Consider the following 21,076-nt stretch of genomic DNA (forward strand, 5'->3'; position numbering starts at 1 on the left):
AAAATGACACAAATACAGTCCATCTGATGTTCTTACAGACATTTACTCACCCAAACGCATTTCCCTTACAGATAGCATTGGTATAAAACAAATAAGGTGATTACATGTGTTTTAAAGTTGACCTAACAATTTAATGTTCTCTTACTGCTTTATTTCGTCTTCACGAGTCTGCCCGCCGGTCTGTCAGTGCACTGCAGGAGGAAAATACTGGTTAGCACAGCTTTACTAGGAAAGTGAGCAAGTAACATTAAAATAATTCATACAAGACGATGAAGAAAAGTGTATAGATGAAACTTAAACCTGGCTTTATATCGCGCAAATAACATCAGCATACAACGCATCAAGCGATAAAAGAGTCAGAAATGAAAATTAACCTGCCATACTCTAGTGGTTTTTCATCTTCAGGAGTCTTTCACAGAGCCGGTGCCGAGGAGGTGTGTGCTTGTTTTTCGCAGTTATTAGCACTACTGTTTTTAGATTGACTAAATATAGTAGGCAAATATTTTTTCAAAATGCACTGACAATCTAAACCTGAGAAACAGTAATAAAAGTTTTACTAAGTTTTAATAAAATGATTTACAGTGACGCTGTTTGCTAGCTAGTATGCTGACGTTATCGTTAGCCAGCTAGATGGCGCTGGTGCTGCCAACTCGAAATCTGATTGGTTAAAGCAACGGTTTCATTGCCATTGGTTTAGGCTAACAGACGCCTGCACTGTTGATTCTGAAGGCCTTAAGGCAGATTTCTTTGACCCTGGCAACACGATTGCTGAAATATGATTAGATAAAAGCTCTAATATAAACATACACTGCTGGAAGCAGTGCAACAAAGAGAAAAGCTATTGAAGAGAATAGACTATTGGAAATAATTTAATACACATTCATGGAAAAATATATTAAAACTAAATCTGATTCTGATAGTGTTTAGGCCAGCAGAGAAGGCTTTGCTGGCCCTGACGGCCCACCACTGTTAAATGCAAACACTTTTGATAAGCACAAGTTCTATATAATGCATACAGCATCTGGTTGTGCCACACTTCTAACCTTCATGGCTCACTGAGCAGGCAACTGTTAAAAAGTCCTCAGAATGGAATGTCTTTGTGAAAAACAAGTTACTATTTAAAACATTAAGCAAAAAACAATACTGAAGTAGTCGAGTATGTCTGAATCTCCATTACATGTACACTACATTTAATATTGACTACGTTTTTTCTTATGTGATGGCAGATGAATGTAATGATGGCTACCATGTTGTACTGAAGTGACCTGAGACTACTGGAGCATTGCAGGTGCCTTTGGCTGATTTTCACAATACTGGACTGTTTCTAAGTTAAATATCACCTGGTGGAATGTGAGCTGAATGAATGTGGATCATTTTTGTATGATGTAGATGACCGTTATGTATTTTAAAGAGAGAATGTTGCGAAAAGGTTTTCTGGAAACTAATTCAAATATTAATTATTTTATATTTTGTTCAGTTTATACATTTCTGTTTTAAAGTAATTATTTTTTTTATCACATTACAGTGGTATTGTAGCATTCTTTTTTTCAAACCTTTTTTTCTTTTGTTTTATTATTAGATACGAAATAGCAAATGCATGTTTCACTGTGCAGATTTAGATATCTAAATAAAGTTATTGCTCAGGATGTTTTTTATTGTAATGCATTACTTTTAAAAGTAACTTTCCCCAACACTGCACCTGTTTATATTAGTGATGTTAGGTTCTTGAACGAATCGTTCTTTTGCGCTGGTTCTCAGGAAGGAACCGGTCGAGCCGGTTCACAAATCGAACTGAATCGAACTTTAGCCGAAGTTGCACGTCCAACTCAAAAAGAACCGAATGAGCCGGTTCAACCAACTGTCGAAGTTTGCCGAGGACTCAACAAGAACCGAATGAGCCGTGGCGAAGTTTGCCGAGGATTACCGAGGACTCAACAAGAACCGAATGAGCCGTGGCGAAGTTTGCCGAGGATTACCGAGGACTCAACAAGAACCGAATGAGCCGTGGCGAAGTTTGCCGAGGATTACCGAGGACTCAACAAGAACCGAATGAGCCGTGGCGAAGTTTGCCGAGGATTACCGAGGACTCAACAAGAACCGAATGAGCCGTGGCGAAGTTTGCCGAGGATTACCGAGGACTCAACAAGAACCGAATGAGCCGTGGCGAAGTTTGCCGAGGATTACCGAGGACTCAACAAGAACCGAATGAGCCGTGGCGAAGTTTGCCGAGGATTACCGAGGACTCAACAAGAACCGAATGAGCCGTGGCGAAGTTTGCCGAGGATTACCGAAGATTCTGATGAGTGAGTTGACGATACTGTGCAAGCCTGAGGCGCGTACTGGAAATATGCTTGTTTATTATGACTGTTATTAATTTACATTTGATTAAAACCTGCAAAAACCTTTCTGTCGAGTGATGTAAATACATTTTACAATAGTTTATTGTGCATGCATATTATATTTAAAGTTGCTTAAGCGAAATCAAGGAGTATATAATAAGACTATTCTTTATACTGTAGACATGTAGAACATATCCGCGTTTGTGCATCAATGTCTGTAATGTGTGCTGTAGCTGCGAAACTTTTAGGAATCTTATCCAAGCTGTAGGCTAGTCAATATTGGTCAGTCAGTCGCATCTGAGGATCCGCGAATACAACTAACAACAAACACCATTAATAATAATGCAATAATCAGCGATATGCTTTCACACAAATAACTTTATTTTTGAATGTTTCAATATGCGTTGACACAAATGACTTGTTTGAATTTTTCATTGATACAACATGCCACTGAGTTGTTAGAAAATAATTGCGTAGTAGAGACGTATTTGCGAATAGAGAAGTTATTGCTTGATTAATCGGCGTTTTGAACCGGTTCAATGAGCCGATCTGTCCGAAAAGTACCGGTTCGAGGAAATTAATATTAGTTATTTAAGTTTTTAATTTTATTTTACTTAGGTCTTGTATACATTTACGTATTTTTAGTCACTTTGCATCTTGTTTTAATATTTTAGTACAGAAGCGTTTCCAACCACACGTGCGTAATTAAAATCAAAACCAAATATACACGGTGTTATTGAAATCGACTGAAACCTGACTGAAACCAACGATGCCAAGTATTTTTTTTAAAGGTCTTTAATATTTTCAGTCAGGCATAGTGAGTGTCAGTCAGCTGAGCGAAGGACCCCACGCAGCACGCTCACACGTGTTTGTCGACAGCCATGGCGGACATACAGATGAAGATTCTCCGCAAGAAAATTCAGAAGAGAAATGATAAAAATAAACAACGCAAATTGCTCCGAGCTCAGAAGGAAGAAGAAGAAGAAAACGGCGGAGGTGATTTGTCTATTTTCTCTGTGATGTATAATGAATTCAGATGTTATCTCGGATTCAGCATGTGATAATCACACTGCTCTTGCTGCATTCCTAAAGTTTAGTCTTACCCATGCACTATTCTAGTCAGTTGTATTTAACCTAGCAATATGAAATATAGGTTTAATTAAATCATAATTATAATGTTGTTAATGTGTTATTGAGTATTTGTCTCGAGGAACATGTTACCAATACGTACCTTCCATGCATTATCTGACTCCCCTCATATTGCGTGTGCGTCGGAGTTGATGAAATGTGCTGCATGTGTTTGCGATCTGGCAGAGCTGAAGGCTGTGCTGGAGGAATCTGAAGTGACCAGTGGTCCTGCTCCAAACGTCACTGAAGAGCAGCAGCATAGCGTCTCCACTGAGGACAACGAAACCTCACAGAAAATCAAGAAGAAGAAAAGAAAATGGGATGGCACAGGGGACTCAACATCTAGTAAGTATGAAATATTGCTGTGAATATGTTGTTTAATTAGTGGTTGGTCAGTATGGGATTGTCATTGGCTAATATTTGTAACTGGAGAGGAGACTGCAGTATATGCAATTTAATTATAGCATTTGAGATAATGGATCTGGTCCTTTAGGTGTGAAAAAGGTCAAAAAGCAGGTTAAAGTTAAAGAGACAACAGAAGAAGAGCAACAGAGGGATGAAAAACAGGAGGAGGAATGTGAAGAGGTGCCAGAGAATGGAAATGATGACAAAGAGGGTTCAGCTGAGGAGGATGATAGTGATGAAGATGGACCGCAGCTTCCTTCTGGTCTGACAGGTAAATATGGCACAGATGGCACAACCTGTAATCTGTTAAGCACAGTCTGCGATGAGTCATAATTTGAGCTTGCTTTAGTTTGTCTAGTTATCTAATCAATTTGGCTTTTTTTTTTGACCAATACATAAATAAAAAAGGCTATATATATATATATGTGTAATTCAGAGACAAAATTAGCGATGCATGTTTCATTACTAGTAAAATAAGTAGTATAGTAATGTAAATTCACTAAAGTTTCTTTTTAGTTAGCTGGTGATAAAAAGCATTGTCTTTGCTTTGTTTGAAATGCAAAATAACCTTTTTTTTTTTTTTTTATAAAAATAAACAATTAAGTTTTTGACAAATGAAATAAAGAATACTGTACAGTAGGGCTGTGCAATTAATCGCATGCGACTGTCATGCGCATCTCGTCAGTAAAGCCGGTTCTGTGATTAGTAGTAAATCTCCAGCACCTGCTTTCAGATTGAGCGGCATTCACCAAACAGAGCCGTAGTTCACTAACAATTAGGCAATATCGCGTTCATAATCGCAGATGAATCTCATTCGATTATGAACGCGATATCACCTAGCTTGTCAGTGAACTACGGCTCGGTGTAGTAAATGCCGCTCCATCTGAAAGCAGGTGATGGAGATTTACTACTAATCACAGAACCGGCTTTACTGACGAGATGCGCATGACAGTCGCATGCGATTAATTGCACAGCCCTACTGTACATACAATTGAACAACAATATAAGAGATGCATGTTTTATTACTAATAAAATAAGATAATTTAATTGTAAATTTACAGAAGCTTCTTTTATTTAGTTAACTGGTAAAGAACAGTTTTATTTTTTGCTTTATTTGAAACACAAAATAATCTTTTGAAATGTTTTTCTTTCTAAAAAAGAAATCAATTTATTAGACTTGTATTTCTTGGATAAAGATAAATTAAAAAGTACTGTTTATAAGTAATTGAGCGACAAAAATAGAGGGATGATTTATTACTATTAAAATAAATGATAAAGATACATTTTAATTTCACAGATGCTTTTTTATATTCAGTTGGCTGGTGAAGAACAAACAATTCTGATTTTTAATAAGTTTATTGGACATTTATTAAAATGTTTCTCATAGACATGATTAGATAACTATGATTTGTTTTCCTCACTGGTGACTTTCTCAGGTGCATTTGAGGACAAGTCATTTGCATCTTTGGTGGAAGTGGTCAGTGAGAATACACTGAAGGGAGTGAAGGAAATGGACTTTGAAACCATGACTGAGATCCAGCACAAGACCATACGACCTCTGCTGGAAGGAAGGTCAGTTTGCGGTGCATCAGACATTGCAGGGTTTCAGTGGCACTGTAATCATCACATTTGTTGTATTCATGTTTGGAATGTGTGCTCATTCTTATCCAATAGAGACGTGTTGGCTGCAGCTAAAACAGGAAGCGGTAAAACTCTAGCTTTCCTGATTCCTGCCATAGAGCTTATCTACAAACTCAAATTTATGCCCAGAAATGGTGAGTGTATTGGCATTCTCTGATTGTTATAGTCCTATTCATAGCGGAGATGTCAGTCAAACCCGTAAGTATGACCTTAGAGGTGTGTCATGACTGTGGTGTGTGTGTGTGTCAGGGACTGGAGTGGTCATTTTGTCCCCCACTCGTGAGTTAGCCATGCAGACGTATGGTGTGCTAAAGGAGCTGATGACTCATCATGTGCACACGTACGGCCTCATCATGGGCGGCAGCAACCGTTCTGCTGAAGCCCAGAAACTCGCCAATGGAGTCAATATCTTGGTTGCTACACCTGGCAGACTTCTCGATCACCTGCAGGTATGGCCTTTTACAATCAACCGCTTTGCCACATGGGTCTGTGGAGTGTACCTGACCTCTTTTTCTTTCCACAGAACACACCCGGGTTTATGTTTAAGAACCTTCAGTGTCTGATCATTGACGAGGCTGACAGGATTCTGGAGGTTGGCTTTGAGGAAGAGCTGAAGCAGATCATCAAACTTCTGCCTAGTAAGAGCCAATGACTAACCTGATCACTCTGACATCACTTCCTTAAACCAGGGTTCCTGCAGGTCCTTAAATGTTTCTCTTTCTTTCCAGAAAAAAGACAGACCATGTTATTTTCCGCAACACAGACACGTAAGGTGGAGGATCTTGCACGAATCTCCCTCAAGAAGGAGCCGCTGTATGTGGGGGTGGATGACAACAAAGACACGGCCACCGTGGAAGGACTAGAACAGGTAAACTGCTCACCTGTCCCACTGCTTTATCGAAGCTGGCATGGCGTTAAACACAAACAAACAAACTCACTCCTTTATCAGTACCAGTTGGCCATGTGTAATATCATATTTGAGTTTTGGTTTGTGTTGTATTTAGGGATATGTTGTATGTCCTTCGGAAAAACGCTTCCTGCTGCTCTTCACGTTTCTGAAGAAGAACTGTAAGAAAAAGCTGATGGTGTTCTTCTCGTCTTGCATGTCTGTGAAGTACCACTATGAGCTGCTCAATTACATTGATCTGCCTGTCATGGCCATTCACGTGAGTCACTGAGCGTTACGCACACAGCGCGAGATCAGAAGTGCGATTTAAGCAGTGTGATGAATGCTTTTGTTTTCACGGACTTTCAGGGGAAGCAGAAACAGACGAAGAGAACTACAACGTTTTTCCAGTTCTGTAACGCAGACTCTGGCATTCTCCTCTGTACGGATGTGGCTGCCAGAGGTCTCGATATCCCAGAAGTGGACTGGATTGTTCAGTATGACCCACCTGATGATCCAAAGGTACAGCAGTCACACCCCAAGTCCATTGTGCACATAATTCAGCCTTGCTGCTAGATATATGCACTTGTATTAGGATTTTTATATGTGACTTTACTGTTGATGTTTTAGGAGTACATCCACCGTGTGGGACGAACAGCTCGTGGTATTAATGGTAGAGGACATGCCCTCCTGATCCTAAGACCAGAGGAGCTCGGCTTTTTACGATTCCTCAAACAGGCCAAAGTATGACATCACTATAGTTATGATTTTTTATGATAATGAACTGTCTTTAACTGAAAAATTTGTGTTTACTATTGTCATTTTGCATTATTGACACTATTTTCCTAATTAATGCTGTTCAGTTGCTTTGTCACAATCTGTATTGTTAAAAGCGCTATATAAATAAAGGTGACTTGACTTGACTTGATTTTATATTGGCAAGCTGTTGAACATGTCAAGATGAATTGTCTCTTGTGTTCCTCTAAAGGTTCCTCTGAGTGAGTTTGAGTTCTCCTGGGCTAAAATCTCTGATATTCAATCTCAGGTGAGACTTCATATTCAGTCAAACTGAACTAAATCTCAAACAAAACCCCTTTAATTTCAAAATGGTATTTGCTTTGGTCTTTTGCAGTTAGACAAGCTGATAGAGAAGAACTACTACCTTCACAAATCGGCTCAGGAGGCCTATAAATCCTACGTCAGAGCTTACGACTCTCATTCCCTCAAACAAATCTATAATGTAGAGACGCTAGACCTCCCAAAAGTGGCAATGTCCTTTGGGTTTAAAGTGCCGCCTTTTGTGGACCTCAGTATCCTTTCAGCATTGTATTACAGTGAATATTCTTGCATGTGGAACTTGTTACTTAATAGTTTTAATTTGTTTTAGTGTGAAATTGTGGAGTTGTGGTTGTACATTCATTACCATTTGGAGTCTGTAATAGTCTCTTATGCTTACCAAGGCTGCATTTATTTAAACAAAATTACAGTAAAAACAGTAATATGTAGTATAAAAATAATTCTTTTGTTTTAAAATGTAAATTTCAGCATCATTACTCCAGTCTTACTCTTCAGTTTCACGTGATCCTTCAGAAAACATTCTATTGTGCTGATTTGGTGCTTGAGAATCATTTTTTTTTGTTCCTTAACCGTTCACTCTCTCAGACGTTCACAGCAGTAAAGGGGTGAAGATGCAGAAGCGAGGTGGTGGTGGAGGCTTTGGCTACCAGAAATCTAAGAATGTCCACAAGGCCAAGATCTTCAAACATGTCAGCAAAAGGAAAGGAGACGGCAGACAGTTCTCACGCTGAGAATAAGATGAATCTTCCCTGTGATGCACCTCTTTTGATCTATACAGAGTAACTGTCAGACTACACACTTGTCAATTTGTTAACTTGGTCTCAGTCTTTTGAGAAGAGCTCTGATCAGTCTGCATTCCATGCCTGTACAGAATTCTGTTTTCAGAAGCCATTATATAATGCTTAATTTCTATTGTTACTGGCCCAACTCATTAAACTTATATTATTAATAATTCTTCTCATGCTGTCTGCTCTCTCCACATGAGATTGAACCTACAACCTTAGTAGCAACTAGGGCTGGGCAATACAATTTTTTACATTTTTAAAATTGCTCCTAGAGTGATTTGTTAAATTAAAATAAATATTGTAAAACGTAGTTAAAACTGTAGACATTTTCCATACTGTTTCACCGAAAGAAAAGATTGAATAATTTTTTTTATTCACCAATATAAAAATAAACAATGCTTACTTTCTTGCGAAAACATTTATAAACCCTTAAAATGCTACACAAATATTGTTGTGATGCAAAAGGAATTGACAGACCAATTGGTAACCAATGAACTGAACTTCCCACATATTTTGGCATTTTAATGAGGTTTAAATCCTTAAAACCAGCACATTAACGTCACAGCCATGAGGTTGGTTCATTTTATATTAAATATTTTGTTAAATTTGTAAATATTATATATTGTCCAGTCCTAGTAGCCATAGGCTACCATCTTTAAAATGTGCAGAATTGTAAATCTCAGTTGTAATGTTATTCACAGGTCGAGGCAATCTATGAACTGAAGAGCCAGTAAGATGCCAGGTTGTTTCTACTATGATTGTATCATATGTGAGTCTTCGCTAATCTGAAACCACTATAGTAAATAAATCTGTCAGATCAACAGGCAGTTAATTTTTCCTTTAATATGCTTTGGTCTTATGGCAAATTTTTATCATGATATCAAAACAAAGGTGATTAGTAAGGGAATTTGTGTTATATACATTATGGGTTTAAATAAGGTGGCAACAAGGCACAAAACATTTCCAGTTAAACTACATTAGTTACATGCTTTACAGTCTCTGAACCTAAAACAATCTAGGCTGACAAGCATACTGAACAGCAGAGGTTTAGTCTGAAAGCAGATGTGATCTCAGCATGAGGCTGTAATACAATGAAATACCACCATCAGGGAATGCGAGTGTGTTTTGAAGTGCTACTTGGGAGTTGTGTATTAAAGGGGTGTGTGTGCAAATCCCGCTGTTATGACGCTCCCTTTGCCCTCAGTTTAGATAACAGCATCTCATTCTTGCGGCACTCCTGGAACAGACATGACATGCATTTGTTTCCTCAATCCAGAATATCAATTATCAATAGATTAATGTCTATACACCCCCTATGTAAAGGAGGAGGGAAGAAATTAATCTAAAACTGAACCTTGTGTGAGCATTTACCTCTTTAAAGTCTTTGACAGTTTTAAAGTAGAGCCTCTGTTTATCCAGCAGCTCCAAGTACTCATCATTCAGCTGATCTCTGCGCATCTTATTCTCCTGTCTTTTCTTTTCCATCTTCAAGTGCACAAATAGACATTAGAAAAACACTAATGCAATTCATGTTCCTGTCTGAGGGGGTAAAACCACAAATAGCCAGAGTGGAACTAATTCATTAGCAAAATGGAAGTAATTATCAATAATATCAGATTTCCTCAATTATATATGTGACCCTGGACCACAAAACCAATCATAAGGGTCAATTTTTCGAAATTGAGATTTATACATACATCAAGCTTATTTATTCAGCTTTCCATTGATGTATGGTTTGTTAGGATAGGACGATATTTGGCCGAGATACTATTTAAAAATCTGGAATCTGAGGGTGCAAAAAAAATCTAAATATTGAGAAAATCACCTTTAAAGTTGTACAAATGAAGTCTTAGCAATGCATATTACTAATCAAAAATTAAGTTTTGATATATTTACAGTAGGTAATTTACAAAATATCTTAATGGAAACATGATCTTTACTTAATATCCTATATCCAAAGTCTATATCTATATAATAGACAAAAAAGAAAAATCAATAATTTTGACCCATACAATGTATTTTTGGCTATTGCTACAAATATACCCCAGCGACTTAACACTAGTTTTGTGGTCCAGGGTCACATATAAGGTTGTAGTCTGGTTTTGTACCTTCATGCGGCTCTGCTTGATTCCTTCCACAATCTGCTCCATTTGTCTGAGAAACTGTTCTTTACTTCCCGATGAAGCCATGGCCCTAAAACCACACACACTTTTCATTCACCTGTGCCTTCAGGAAAGACATTACAAAATCAATCATATGAGACTGTATGAAGCTCTTGCTGTAGTATTGGGAAATTTCTACATGGATCCTACTTGAAACTCACTGCTGAAAATGATCGTGTATGGAGTTCAGCAAATTGACCTGTGAAAGAAAAGATAGCGTCTCATTTCCACTGCACATCCTTTTAAACATTACACACTGAAGATTATAGAGTCTGATTCCATCCATAAATACAAGAAAATTCATTCCCAATAGCAAAGCTAAACAAATCTGATACCTCTTTCTCCAGGTAAACCTTCTTGTCATCAAGGGTGTTGTAGAGCGTGAAGAACTGTTTTGTCTCTTTGTGTGTTGCAGACACTGAAAAACACCAAATGAACAATTAAAGAGTGCTTAAAGTGACGGCTTTGATTTCAGCTCATTCAATTGGATCTATTTTATAGCCAACACCGTAAAGTTAAGTAATAGAAGCAGTGAGTGATCTTTTCTTTTGTATCGTGACATACATCAGAGTAAAACAGATTATTGAGAAAGAAAATAATGTAAAGCAGGGTCTTTGTTCAATTTATCTGATTGTGAGCTTGAGGTCAATTGTACGAAAGGGGAGATTAAGCAGACTTAAAGACTGCAGAAGTCTGGCATATATCACCAGTGAAGTCTGCCGTTTCACCGGAAGATCAAGTTATAATTAAAAATTATGAGGTGTTAATTTTTTTTTTAAATAGATGCTGACTTTAAACAGCACGGACCTTGGCTGTACAGCTCAATGAAGCGTTTCTGATACTGGGTCAGCTCGGCTCTGCTGGGAACCTCGTCAATCTTTCTCTGAAGGATGGCAATCTCACGGTTCCTCCGAGCCTGCAGGGGGCAGCAGAGTAAAACTGAGTATAAAGAATCTCTTGAGTAATACCATCAGTTCAATTTGACCTACCAGAAGCAGACGGATCTTCTGAAGTTTTTCTCGGTCTGCAGTGTACTGCTGGTCAATCAATATATTCATCTCCTACAAATACACATGCAGAGGGTAAATCTGAGAAACTAAACTAGACCGTCACAGACCAGCCCTGTTCCAAAACCTTGGCACATTCCCATTAAGAGGATTGTTTCAAAAGGTAGGCTACCTTCGAAGACATCTACTTTTGGTCAAATTACTAAGGCAGCACTGGGAACAGGAAATAAAGAGTTAAATTTAAAAAAGTGTGTCAAAGATAGTGGACAATGTGAGGTATTGCTAAATAAAATTATTTTTGGGGGGTTTTTGTCTAATATTTTTTGTATTCTATGTACTTTTATGCTTATTATGCCATTAGCATAGTGGCATCCTAATACCAGGCAGTGTTGCTGCCTATGAAGAGCATTCCAAATCAGTCACATATGAAGTTCCATTTCAGTTAGAATGACTATATAGGCACCTTCTTCTCATCTCCTTCTTCTCCATACTCCAGCTTCAACTCTTCAATATTCTGCTGCAGACGGGTCATTTCCTCCTATACACAAATAACCGTTAATGATACATTCATGTCTTCAGTGTTACTGACAAACCGAAGCAAGGTATTGCAACAATAAAGTTGTCACAGTAACATACGCGACAATGTGAGCGGAACGTTTGCTCTTGATGTTTGAGGTTTTCATTCATGGCCACCAATGCACGAAGCTTCTCCAGCAACCTGAAAGATAAAAACAAACAATACTTCAAAATAACACATGGATGCTGACACTTCCTAAGAATTCTCATGCTGTTTGGCTTTACTTTTTCTCATCTGATTTCTATACAGTTTGGTGTTCGCGTGATGCCAAGCTGATGGCACTATGCTCTAATAAGCGTACCATACCCAAGCAAATAGTCCGTTTCTAATTAGACAGAACTATGTAACCCACATTTACTGTTGTTCTGTGAACTTTCCAGACGAAATGCAGTCATTTCAATAGGAATCCATGCAATCAGGAATTTTGTGTGTGAGGGCGAAAGATTTCCCCACCCGGTTTTTGCGTTGGTTTAGTTGTTCATACGAATTTGCAACACTGACCAACAGAAAGCTGAATGGTCTACAAGTGACTTCTGTGTGAGCGAGCGGTGCTTCATACATTCGCTACACTACTGTAGCAGACCTTTGAAGTGGACGTTTTTTGCCCACAACATTTTTACTAACGTGGCCATGCCTTTAGAATTTGGCCAGAACATGGTCTCTTACCTACCTTTTGGAAGTGCCTTCATGTCAGGAATGTTTAAAATGCTGTCTAACTAGAGAGCTCACTGAGTTTAGAATTAAGTGTCTTGTCTAAAATGACTTGGAAAAATATGGCTGCCTTCAATTATGCATACTTCCCTACTATATAGCAGGAAGTAAGTACTTATTCAAAAGAGGAACCTACTCAGAGAGTAAGCCATTTCAGATGCAGCCTAAGTTTACATACCCAGAATCCGTCTGAGACTCCATGTCCTCCAGTGAGCTCAGCTCTCTCTCCAGCTTTTCAGTCTGTGCTGTGGCCTAAAAACAAACACAAACATTAATGGTCCAATTCAACCAGTTATCTGTCAGTATATGTCTGTCCACTTGTTTCACCTCGGCTAGTTTGATTTTAGCATCCTCACGGGCCGCTCTGGCCTCCTGCTGTTTGGATTGCAGCTGGAATAAATCAAGGAACAATGACTGTGATATCAGCATTCTCAAAACTGCAATATGTGGTATGTGTATGACTGTGCTTTACATCTTCCAGTTCTTTTGTTTTTTGAGTGATTTGTTTGTTGAGTGACGTCAGTTGCCGCCGGTGTTGCTGCGCAGGTCCAAATCTCTCTGGCCGATCCTCCACAGAGCGCTCCGCCTGCCCAATCACACATACGTACAATAAAGCTTCGAATACACTACACAACTAAAAATGTAAATTCCAATTCCAAAAATGTATATCAGCCTCAAGCAATTTTTCTTGGTGTAAAAATAAAGGGACTATTTCTTAGAGGTTCAGTGAAGTTTTCACGCTGTTCACCTTCTCGGCATATTCAGTGGCAATTTGCTTGATCTCCTCAGACTGCAGTCCAACAATCTGCCCCACTGTGCTGGCTGACAACTTCCCCTACAAAACACACACACAGAAATAGTGTAAATAATGAGACCACTGACTGTTTATATAAAGTTTGCCTTAATAAGAAGGCATCTGCTGAGGACATTCAAGTAAATAATCAACTTTTAAAAGGAAAGTTAAAAATGGTCATCATTTATTCAACTGCATGTCATTCTGACCATAAACTTTTTTCATTTTAATTTTTGGCCAAAATATTCCTTTAGAGGGACATTCTAGCTAAAAGTGTAAATTATGTGATCGTTTACTCATACACATGTCGTTCCATCACTTTATTTAGCATTTTGTCAGTCACAAAGGTCTAGAACAACAAGAGGGTAAGAATTTAAAGAATTTTTTTGGTGAACCATCCCTTTAAACTCTTTTGCATTTTAAGCATTTAGAAATGTACCTCCTCTGTTGCCATCGCAGCCATTCCAGTCATCAGGGCTTTGATTCTGAGCTGTAAAAAAAAAAATCACAGAATTGATTGGTTAATAGAAAATTAACTTGGGTCAGATAAAGAGTGGGTGATTAAGTACAACTGAGAGTTGACTGAAGGATACGTGTAGGTTCATATGATCATACTGACCTCCTCTGCTGCCTGCAGGTCCTCCTCTTCAGACACCTGAGCCATTCCAGGAGGCACACCCTGTGTGCCCTGAGCCAACACCTGCTTCTGCTCCACTGCCTGTTAGAAACAACATCACATGATCAAACTAACAACCAATCTAAAAGAACAAAGGTCAGTGCCAAGCCCTACTGTCCATCTGTGATCTATTACACCCAGATGGACACCACATGGCCTATTCTAGGGTCAACCATTTTTTTTGTTTTGTTTTGCTGATTTCTTCAGAGTTGCCTGTAGAACTGAAAGTTGCAACATTCTGAATCCGTTTAAATGAGATTCCACTGGGTTTGCAGAATATACATACACAATCAGTGGCGTAACTTTGCTTTGAAAAGTGGTGGGGACTCCGCGCAACTATTTTGCTAGTTTTTTTATTTAATAACCTAATTTACTTGGGGACTGGGTTTAGAGTTGGACAAACTTAATTGTTGCTTTTGTACCAGGGGCGGCGCCAGAAAAATTTGAACGCAGGTGCTGAGGGGGTGCTAGATCATTGACAGAGGGAGCTGGGCAATTTAGGGCTCCAGACTCATTCTTCCCACTGGTCGCTCTTTTGCTATTAACTTTCTCAGGTGGTTGCACGAGCACGTTTTTTTTTTTTGCACTACAACATGCTATTAATCAATGCATGCTGATGAACTTTTATGGTAGTTTATAGTTATATGGAAACGAAAGTAGTTAACATTCAACCCGTTCTTTTTCATCAGTAGTATTATTTGTGATTTGAATTTTGTGAACAGGAGTTCCTCTTTTGACATGTTATAAACCGGGCTTCAGATGCTTTCACTTTTGATTTCACGATCTTGTCAGGTTTTACAATAAAATATAATTGTCTGTTTAGCTTACATCTATACACCTTTCACCTTTTAAGACAAAAAAAAAAAAGATGGATTCATTATTTTTAATTAAAATGCACAACAACAATAAAACAGTATTCAATGACACACTAGCTTACAAAACGTTATTAACAAAAACGAATAAGATGAGGCATGGCATAGGCCTACACGCTGTATTAGGCTATATAATGACTAATAAATTACAGAACGTTTAGCAAACACTGAGGAATCAAAAACAAAAAAAAGAGAGAGAGAGAGAGAGCCTCCATAGCATAACGTGAGGTAAACAGCAAAGATAAGCTTTTCAAAATGAAAACAAAACAAGAAGAGAAGTAAAACTAACACCCCTCACAAGAATACCAACAAGTTCACTTTCTCTGGTTTAAGAAGCAGTCTTTTACTTTGCTTAAGCGTGAAAACCATCAATATTCGCATCTGAGCACACCTTCTGCAATTAATAGTAAATATAACCAAAACAGGTTATTATAATTTTTATATGAATAATAAAATAAATATAAGGAAAACTCGCCCACTCGATTTTGTATTATTCTTTAATTTAGTAGTACGTATAAAAGGTGCATTTCTATTAAAGGCACGTCTATGTGGAGATGTCGAGTCAGCATCGGCATTTGGCAACCTCATCTTTGCACTGACTCAGAAAGCACTAGTTTAGTAATAAATAATTAAAATGTCTTCTTTTCCCCCCGACACATTCATAATCACTTTGCCGGTGCTTTGAGGGAATTGCTTTATGCGCGAGCTTAAGCTCTAGCCTAATACGCATGCCTATAGGCTATATTGAAGTATGGTTAATATATTATTATATTAATCAACTTAATATAACATGCGACTAGTTGACTAGAAAAATCTTTAGCAGAGGGCAGGCCTATACTTAGCACAAGGAAGCTCTCCATTTTTAAAATAAAATGCTATAGCCTAATGCCATAACGAAAAGTGCGACAGCTGCAAATCACATCGTTATTGCACTGCACGAGTTATGCATGCGTAAGGAGTCAAATGTTGTTGTTGTTGTTTTTTTATCACCCTAATTAGATTATGAAGAATGATTTGTTGATCTTGTTTTCCCTTTAATACATACCTTCGGCAATATATTTTTCAATTACTTTCAAAAAGTGGTAGGGACAATATCGACCCTGGCAAAAAGTGGTGGGGACATGTCCCACCCGTCCCACCCGCAAATTACGCCCATGTACACAATATACACCAGGCTTCAAAGCAATTGTCAAATGCTTGGATGACTACTTTTGAAGTGTAAAACAGAATTATGATTTTGTTTAATGACAAAATTTAGCAGAAGTTGCCACACCTTTTGGATTATTATATTACCAATATATTCTCATTACTTTTCCACTTTTTTAAGATTACGAGATACATATTTTTTTAGTGCTGTCAAATCGATTATTCACATCCAAAATGAAAGTTTGTTTACATAATAATATATATGTGTGTGCTGTGTATATTTATATGTATATATGTACACACACGCATGTATATTTTTAAGGATTATATATATAATATAAATCATTTATAAATATGAATATATTTTTTCTTAAATACGTAAAATATGTAAACATGTATGTGTGAGTGTTTATTTATAAATACATATAAATATACACAGTACACACACATATATTATGTCAACACAAACTTTCATTTTGGATGCGATTAATCAATTTGACAGCATTAGTATTTATTTTTTTTAATCTATTTATAAAGATCGCACTCGCAAAGAACAACTTCTAGCCAATTCTAGCAAACTGCAAAGCTTGAACTAGAAAAAATATCCACCATATAAATTTCCATTACTTATTAAGATTTTATCCATTTTATCTAATTTATCCATGGACCAATGAGTCAGCTTCAAAAACTCTAATCTTCTCTGACTAGACTTTTTATTTTATGTTTTGGTCGAAAACATGAAAACAACATCTGATACTAACCGTGCCTGCTTTAGACTGTTTGCTGAATCCATAGCGCCTGAAGAAACAGAAAAGAAACGATTTGAAATGCTTTACGGTTACAGACAGCGTGCAGTTCATTGCAAGAGTCAAATCACATCAGACTACAGGCGCGACACACCACATGACAGGAAATTACACATGAACAATACATTTAGATGCAATGTGTGAAAAACAGCACTTGGGCAGATGCAAAAGTAAAGACATTAATGCAGTTGATGCAAAGCCAATCTGACTAATTGTCAATCTGTGTCACTCCCATTCCCAGAAACTGAACCTCAGTCATACTCACTGCATATATTGTGGTATGAGAAGGCATGGACTGATTTTTCAAATAAAAGAGACAGACAGAAAGAAAAGGGGAAGCATATGAAGAACAAGATGATGATAGGGGTACAGAATTAATACATGCCTTTAATGGAAATTTTGTCTGACCCTGAAATACAATGAACCAGGAAACAAACCATTGAAGATGAAGGAAACAAAAGAGAAGGTGAATGAAAGAGAATCTAGAAAAAAATTGGTTCTCCCAATTGGTACTAAATTAGTCTCATGTAGCCAGACCTTCATACTGACACCAGAAGGTCTGGGAACCTTGGCCACTTTGAATGGCCAAGGACCGGACAAGAGGCCATATGACTGACAGGTAAAGCAACCAATCACGTTTCATTTCAAATTTTGCCACAATAACAGTGCAGGTGTTGAAAAACTCTTGGATGTATTTTAAAGAGTCTATGCCGCAAACTTGAACTTAACCTCAAGTGGTTAAGTTCAAACTCTTAAAAGGTAGTGTATAAACAATCCCTCAAGTAACTACTCTCTTTTAAAAGCCATAACACGGTAACAATTCTCAGTTCATTTCCAATTGGACATGATGAGAGTACAAAGTACTCAGGTCCTGTAAAGGAAGAGAAGAGAGTACCTGCCGAACTCCAGCAAGGTAGAATGAACCCGAGACTCTTCATCCAGCAGCTCCCCAGCATCCACCTGCCGTTTATAACGCCTCTGAGGAGCATAAACCTCCTACACCCAAACACAATGTATTCAATATCTCACATCTTCTATTATTAAATACAAAGAGTGGAACTGATGGCACATCAGCGCCGTAGCTGTTTCTTATAGGGAGGCAATATTAAATTCAGCAGAGAGGCCGAGTTTAAACCCACTGAGCCAAGCACAATACTTTAAAGTTCATGATGTGTTGATGTATAAAAGCTTATCAGATACTTACACACACATTCACCACAGTGCTGATGGCTCTCTCCTTCCTTAATTCAAACTCCTCATCCTAAAACAAACACATTTACAGAGACTTCAAAGATTACAGATTGTAACGTGTTTGACACATTACAGTGTTAATACATTCTAATTATATTTCAGTGTTGGCCTGTTGTCTCACCTCAGGAAATGCGTGTGTTTTCTGGAACTGAGAGATGGAATATGATCTGACATAATCTCCCATCTCCTCCCGGGTTTCAATCGCCTTCTTTACCAGCCACTATAGATGTAGCAAAAGATGCATTATTCTTGCACTGTTTCTCAGAACAATGCGTCACTATTTATAAAACCAATTATACCTTAATTTTGGGGTCAGTAAGTAAGAAATGTATGTATTAAATTAATCAAAATTAATAGTAAAGACCGTTAGAATGTTAAGAAATGTTTTTGAGCACAAATATTAGACATATTAGAATGATTTCCGCAGGATCATGTGACACAGAAGACAGGAGTAATGGCTGAGAAAATTCAGCTTTGTCTTCAGAGGAATAAATTACATTTTAAAATATATTCAAATAGAAAACAGTTATTTTGAACTGTAATAACATTTCACAATATTACTATTTTTAACGTATTCTTCGTCAAATAAATGCAGCCTTGGTGAGCAAAAGAAACGTCTTTCAAAACAAAATCATACTGATCCCAAATTTTTGAAAGGTAGCGTAGGTCTTCAGCTCTTTTAGCTTCTTCCACGGTGAAAGCCGATCCGGCGATCCACAGCACTAAGTTGATGTATTTCCTCAGCGACCAGCACGGATCAGCTCCAGGCATGACGAAGCAATATCGTCCTCTTTTGGAAGGCCAAACAAAGTAGTTTCGCTTTCACAACGAAGCACACTGTGCCTTCACGACATGGCGGCAGCAACAATACTACAGTGACAATAAAAGTTACGCCTTCTTTCTTTGGGTGAACATTTGGGCTGCGTTATGCAAATCTTCCCAGATAGTGAGGTAGATATGTGGGGGTGTGTTAGAACGAGCTGTTTTAGGTAGGTGTGGCTGACTCTTAACTTTTATAAAGAATATCTCTTTGGATTTGAGACTTTAGTCTTTGCAACTTTACAGATCTTCTTTATGCACCAAGAGCTTGTAACACTCCAAAGAGAAAGGAAAAATTTAAATCACATTATATGACCCCTTTAAGTGCCAAAGATATACAGGTGTACATACCTGTACAACAGGGAAGATGTGGATGAAATCCAACCCTTGGATCTGATGAGGCTCTAATCGGTGTGGACATTTCATTCTGGGCAGAACTGACACAATCTTCTCTGTCAGAGCACTTAAATGGAAAAGACACAGATAATCACATTAACCAGAATTCGGGTTCAATCTAAGCAGGAAGCTTTCTGTCAGTTTTCATTCTTCTCATGTTACAATGCTGTTTGTTCTACACACTCACATTTTTTGACCAATGGTGGAATTTTCTTGGAAAAGCAGATCAACGTCAATGTCAAAGTTGCATGTAGTTATACACCAGGTCATTCCTCCAACCACCTAAAGTACAAGCAGAGACCGTTCATAATTAAACGAATGGTGTGGAAAACACACTGTAATTTGATTGGTACAGGTGTGTAAAGTCTAACATACCTTATCAAAGGGTGACAGTCCCTTAATGCGTGCTCTGAAATATCCAGCAGCGAGCAACAGCTCCAAAATCTCCGCAAGCTTGACACTCTGCTCCTCATCCTCACGTGTCTCCACCTGTCAATCACAGAACATACACCAGTCAGTATGACAGTACAAACTCGGCACATTAAAACACATTTTTAAATAAGAAGTCGATATTTTATTGTTAAACTTTTATTGTTCCTTGCCACTAAACACCAGTTCATTTTCAATTTTGAAATAAACAAGCAGTATATCCAAACAATTCCAAAAATGCATTTAAAAATTGTAGAATAAGCTTTGTAAATTACATTTGCAGATACCTCGTATATTATATTATACTTGTTATTTATTTTCTTAATGCACATTAATTGAATTATATTACTGGACACTGCGTTACATTCGCCTGGCAATAAACTTTTATTAACAGTTTATTATCATGCTAACAGTTATTAGAAATAATTAAAACGCAGGACTTCTTCACTCAGTAATGCTGATAATGACTTGCATATTAAATCTATTAATTTAGCATACGCGTTTATCCTCATAGGTATAATGACATATAATATATAAAAGTGCTTTATACGTCTCTTCACAAGAACATGTATACACTTCTATTTAACTGATACGTTAAAGTGGCGTGTTTCTCTGAATCACTGATCTATAATCGAGATTATAGAATATAGATATATATATATATATATATAGATCAGTGGATTGAATGCATAACCTTTAAAACAATCAAACTGATTGCAAATGGGCAAATATGAGGGCTCAAATGTTTTGTTTTCAGTATTACCTTGATGAGATTGCCCTCCTGATCATACTGCGCTCCGATTTTCGAGCCCGTCCTCACTCTCTGGAACACAGAGGTGGCCGCCATGATGATCACGATGTGTCACGTGAGATTAATCACGTGACGCAAACGTTGTCATCGTTCAAATGCGCACTAACTACACTGAACCCGTATGGAGGACGAAACCTGCAAAAACAATAAATAAATAAATATGCAAATAAATAAATGTGTGTATAAATACACAAATTCTTGTTTAAATACATATAGAAATAATTAAACGTGATTAAAGTAGGCAAATAAATAAAATAAATTGGTGGGCAAATGGAAACTGTTTAAGGAAATGCTTATGCTTCATGCTTCACAGTTGGTTGTGTTACTGTAAGTAATTTTCCTCAAATGCTATTGAAGTT

At 37.6% G+C, this 21,076-nt stretch overlaps 2 protein-coding genes across 3 annotated transcripts; one reads left to right on the forward strand and one right to left on the reverse strand.

Annotated features, from left to right (window-relative positions):
• The first annotated feature begins 3,111 nt into the window (after positions 1-3,111).
• ddx18 (DEAD (Asp-Glu-Ala-Asp) box polypeptide 18) lies at positions 3,112-9,285 on the forward strand. The gene is made up of 14 exons (XM_016286680.1): positions 3,112-3,335; positions 3,654-3,812; positions 3,961-4,143; positions 5,309-5,444; positions 5,547-5,647; positions 5,763-5,962; positions 6,037-6,151; positions 6,242-6,381; positions 6,518-6,679; positions 6,769-6,921; positions 7,030-7,143; positions 7,388-7,444; positions 7,532-7,709; positions 8,062-9,285. Exons 1-14 carry the CDS (start codon positions 3,221-3,223, stop codon positions 8,205-8,207), a joined length of 1,959 nt encoding a protein of 652 aa, XP_016142166.1. The 5' UTR covers positions 3,112-3,220; the 3' UTR covers positions 8,208-9,285.
• An 80-nt stretch (positions 9,286-9,365) lies between these two features.
• ccdc93 (coiled-coil domain containing 93) lies at positions 9,366-20,781 on the reverse strand. 2 transcript variants are annotated; one of them, XM_016286681.1, is made up of 23 exons: positions 20,670-20,781; positions 19,853-19,966; positions 19,665-19,759; positions 19,433-19,544; positions 18,384-18,482; positions 18,216-18,272; positions 17,907-18,007; positions 16,967-17,003; positions 14,131-14,229; positions 13,951-14,001; positions 13,467-13,553; positions 13,191-13,304; positions 13,046-13,108; positions 12,897-12,970; positions 12,067-12,148; positions 11,894-11,968; positions 11,413-11,484; positions 11,231-11,339; positions 10,759-10,841; positions 10,585-10,622; positions 10,370-10,454; positions 9,633-9,746; positions 9,366-9,498 (listed from the first exon to the last, which is right to left on the reverse strand). In XM_016286681.1, exons 1-23 carry the CDS (start codon positions 20,751-20,753, stop codon positions 9,442-9,444), a joined length of 1,902 nt encoding a protein of 633 aa, XP_016142167.1. In that variant the 5' UTR covers positions 20,754-20,781; the 3' UTR covers positions 9,366-9,441. The 2 variants fall into 2 exon arrangements, with proteins under 2 accessions (XP_016142167.1, XP_016142169.1); XM_016286683.1 differs by lacking the exons at positions 9,366-9,498; positions 9,633-9,746 and having other exon boundaries at positions 10,406-10,487.
• Between the last annotated feature and the right edge of the window lie 295 nt (positions 20,782-21,076).

This window comes from Sinocyclocheilus grahami, unplaced genomic scaffold (assembly GCF_001515645.1).
Source record: "Sinocyclocheilus grahami isolate Dianchi unplaced genomic scaffold, SAMN03320097.WGS_v1.1 scaffold214.1, whole genome shotgun sequence".
Taxonomy (NCBI): domain Eukaryota; kingdom Metazoa; phylum Chordata; class Actinopteri; order Cypriniformes; family Cyprinidae; genus Sinocyclocheilus; species Sinocyclocheilus grahami.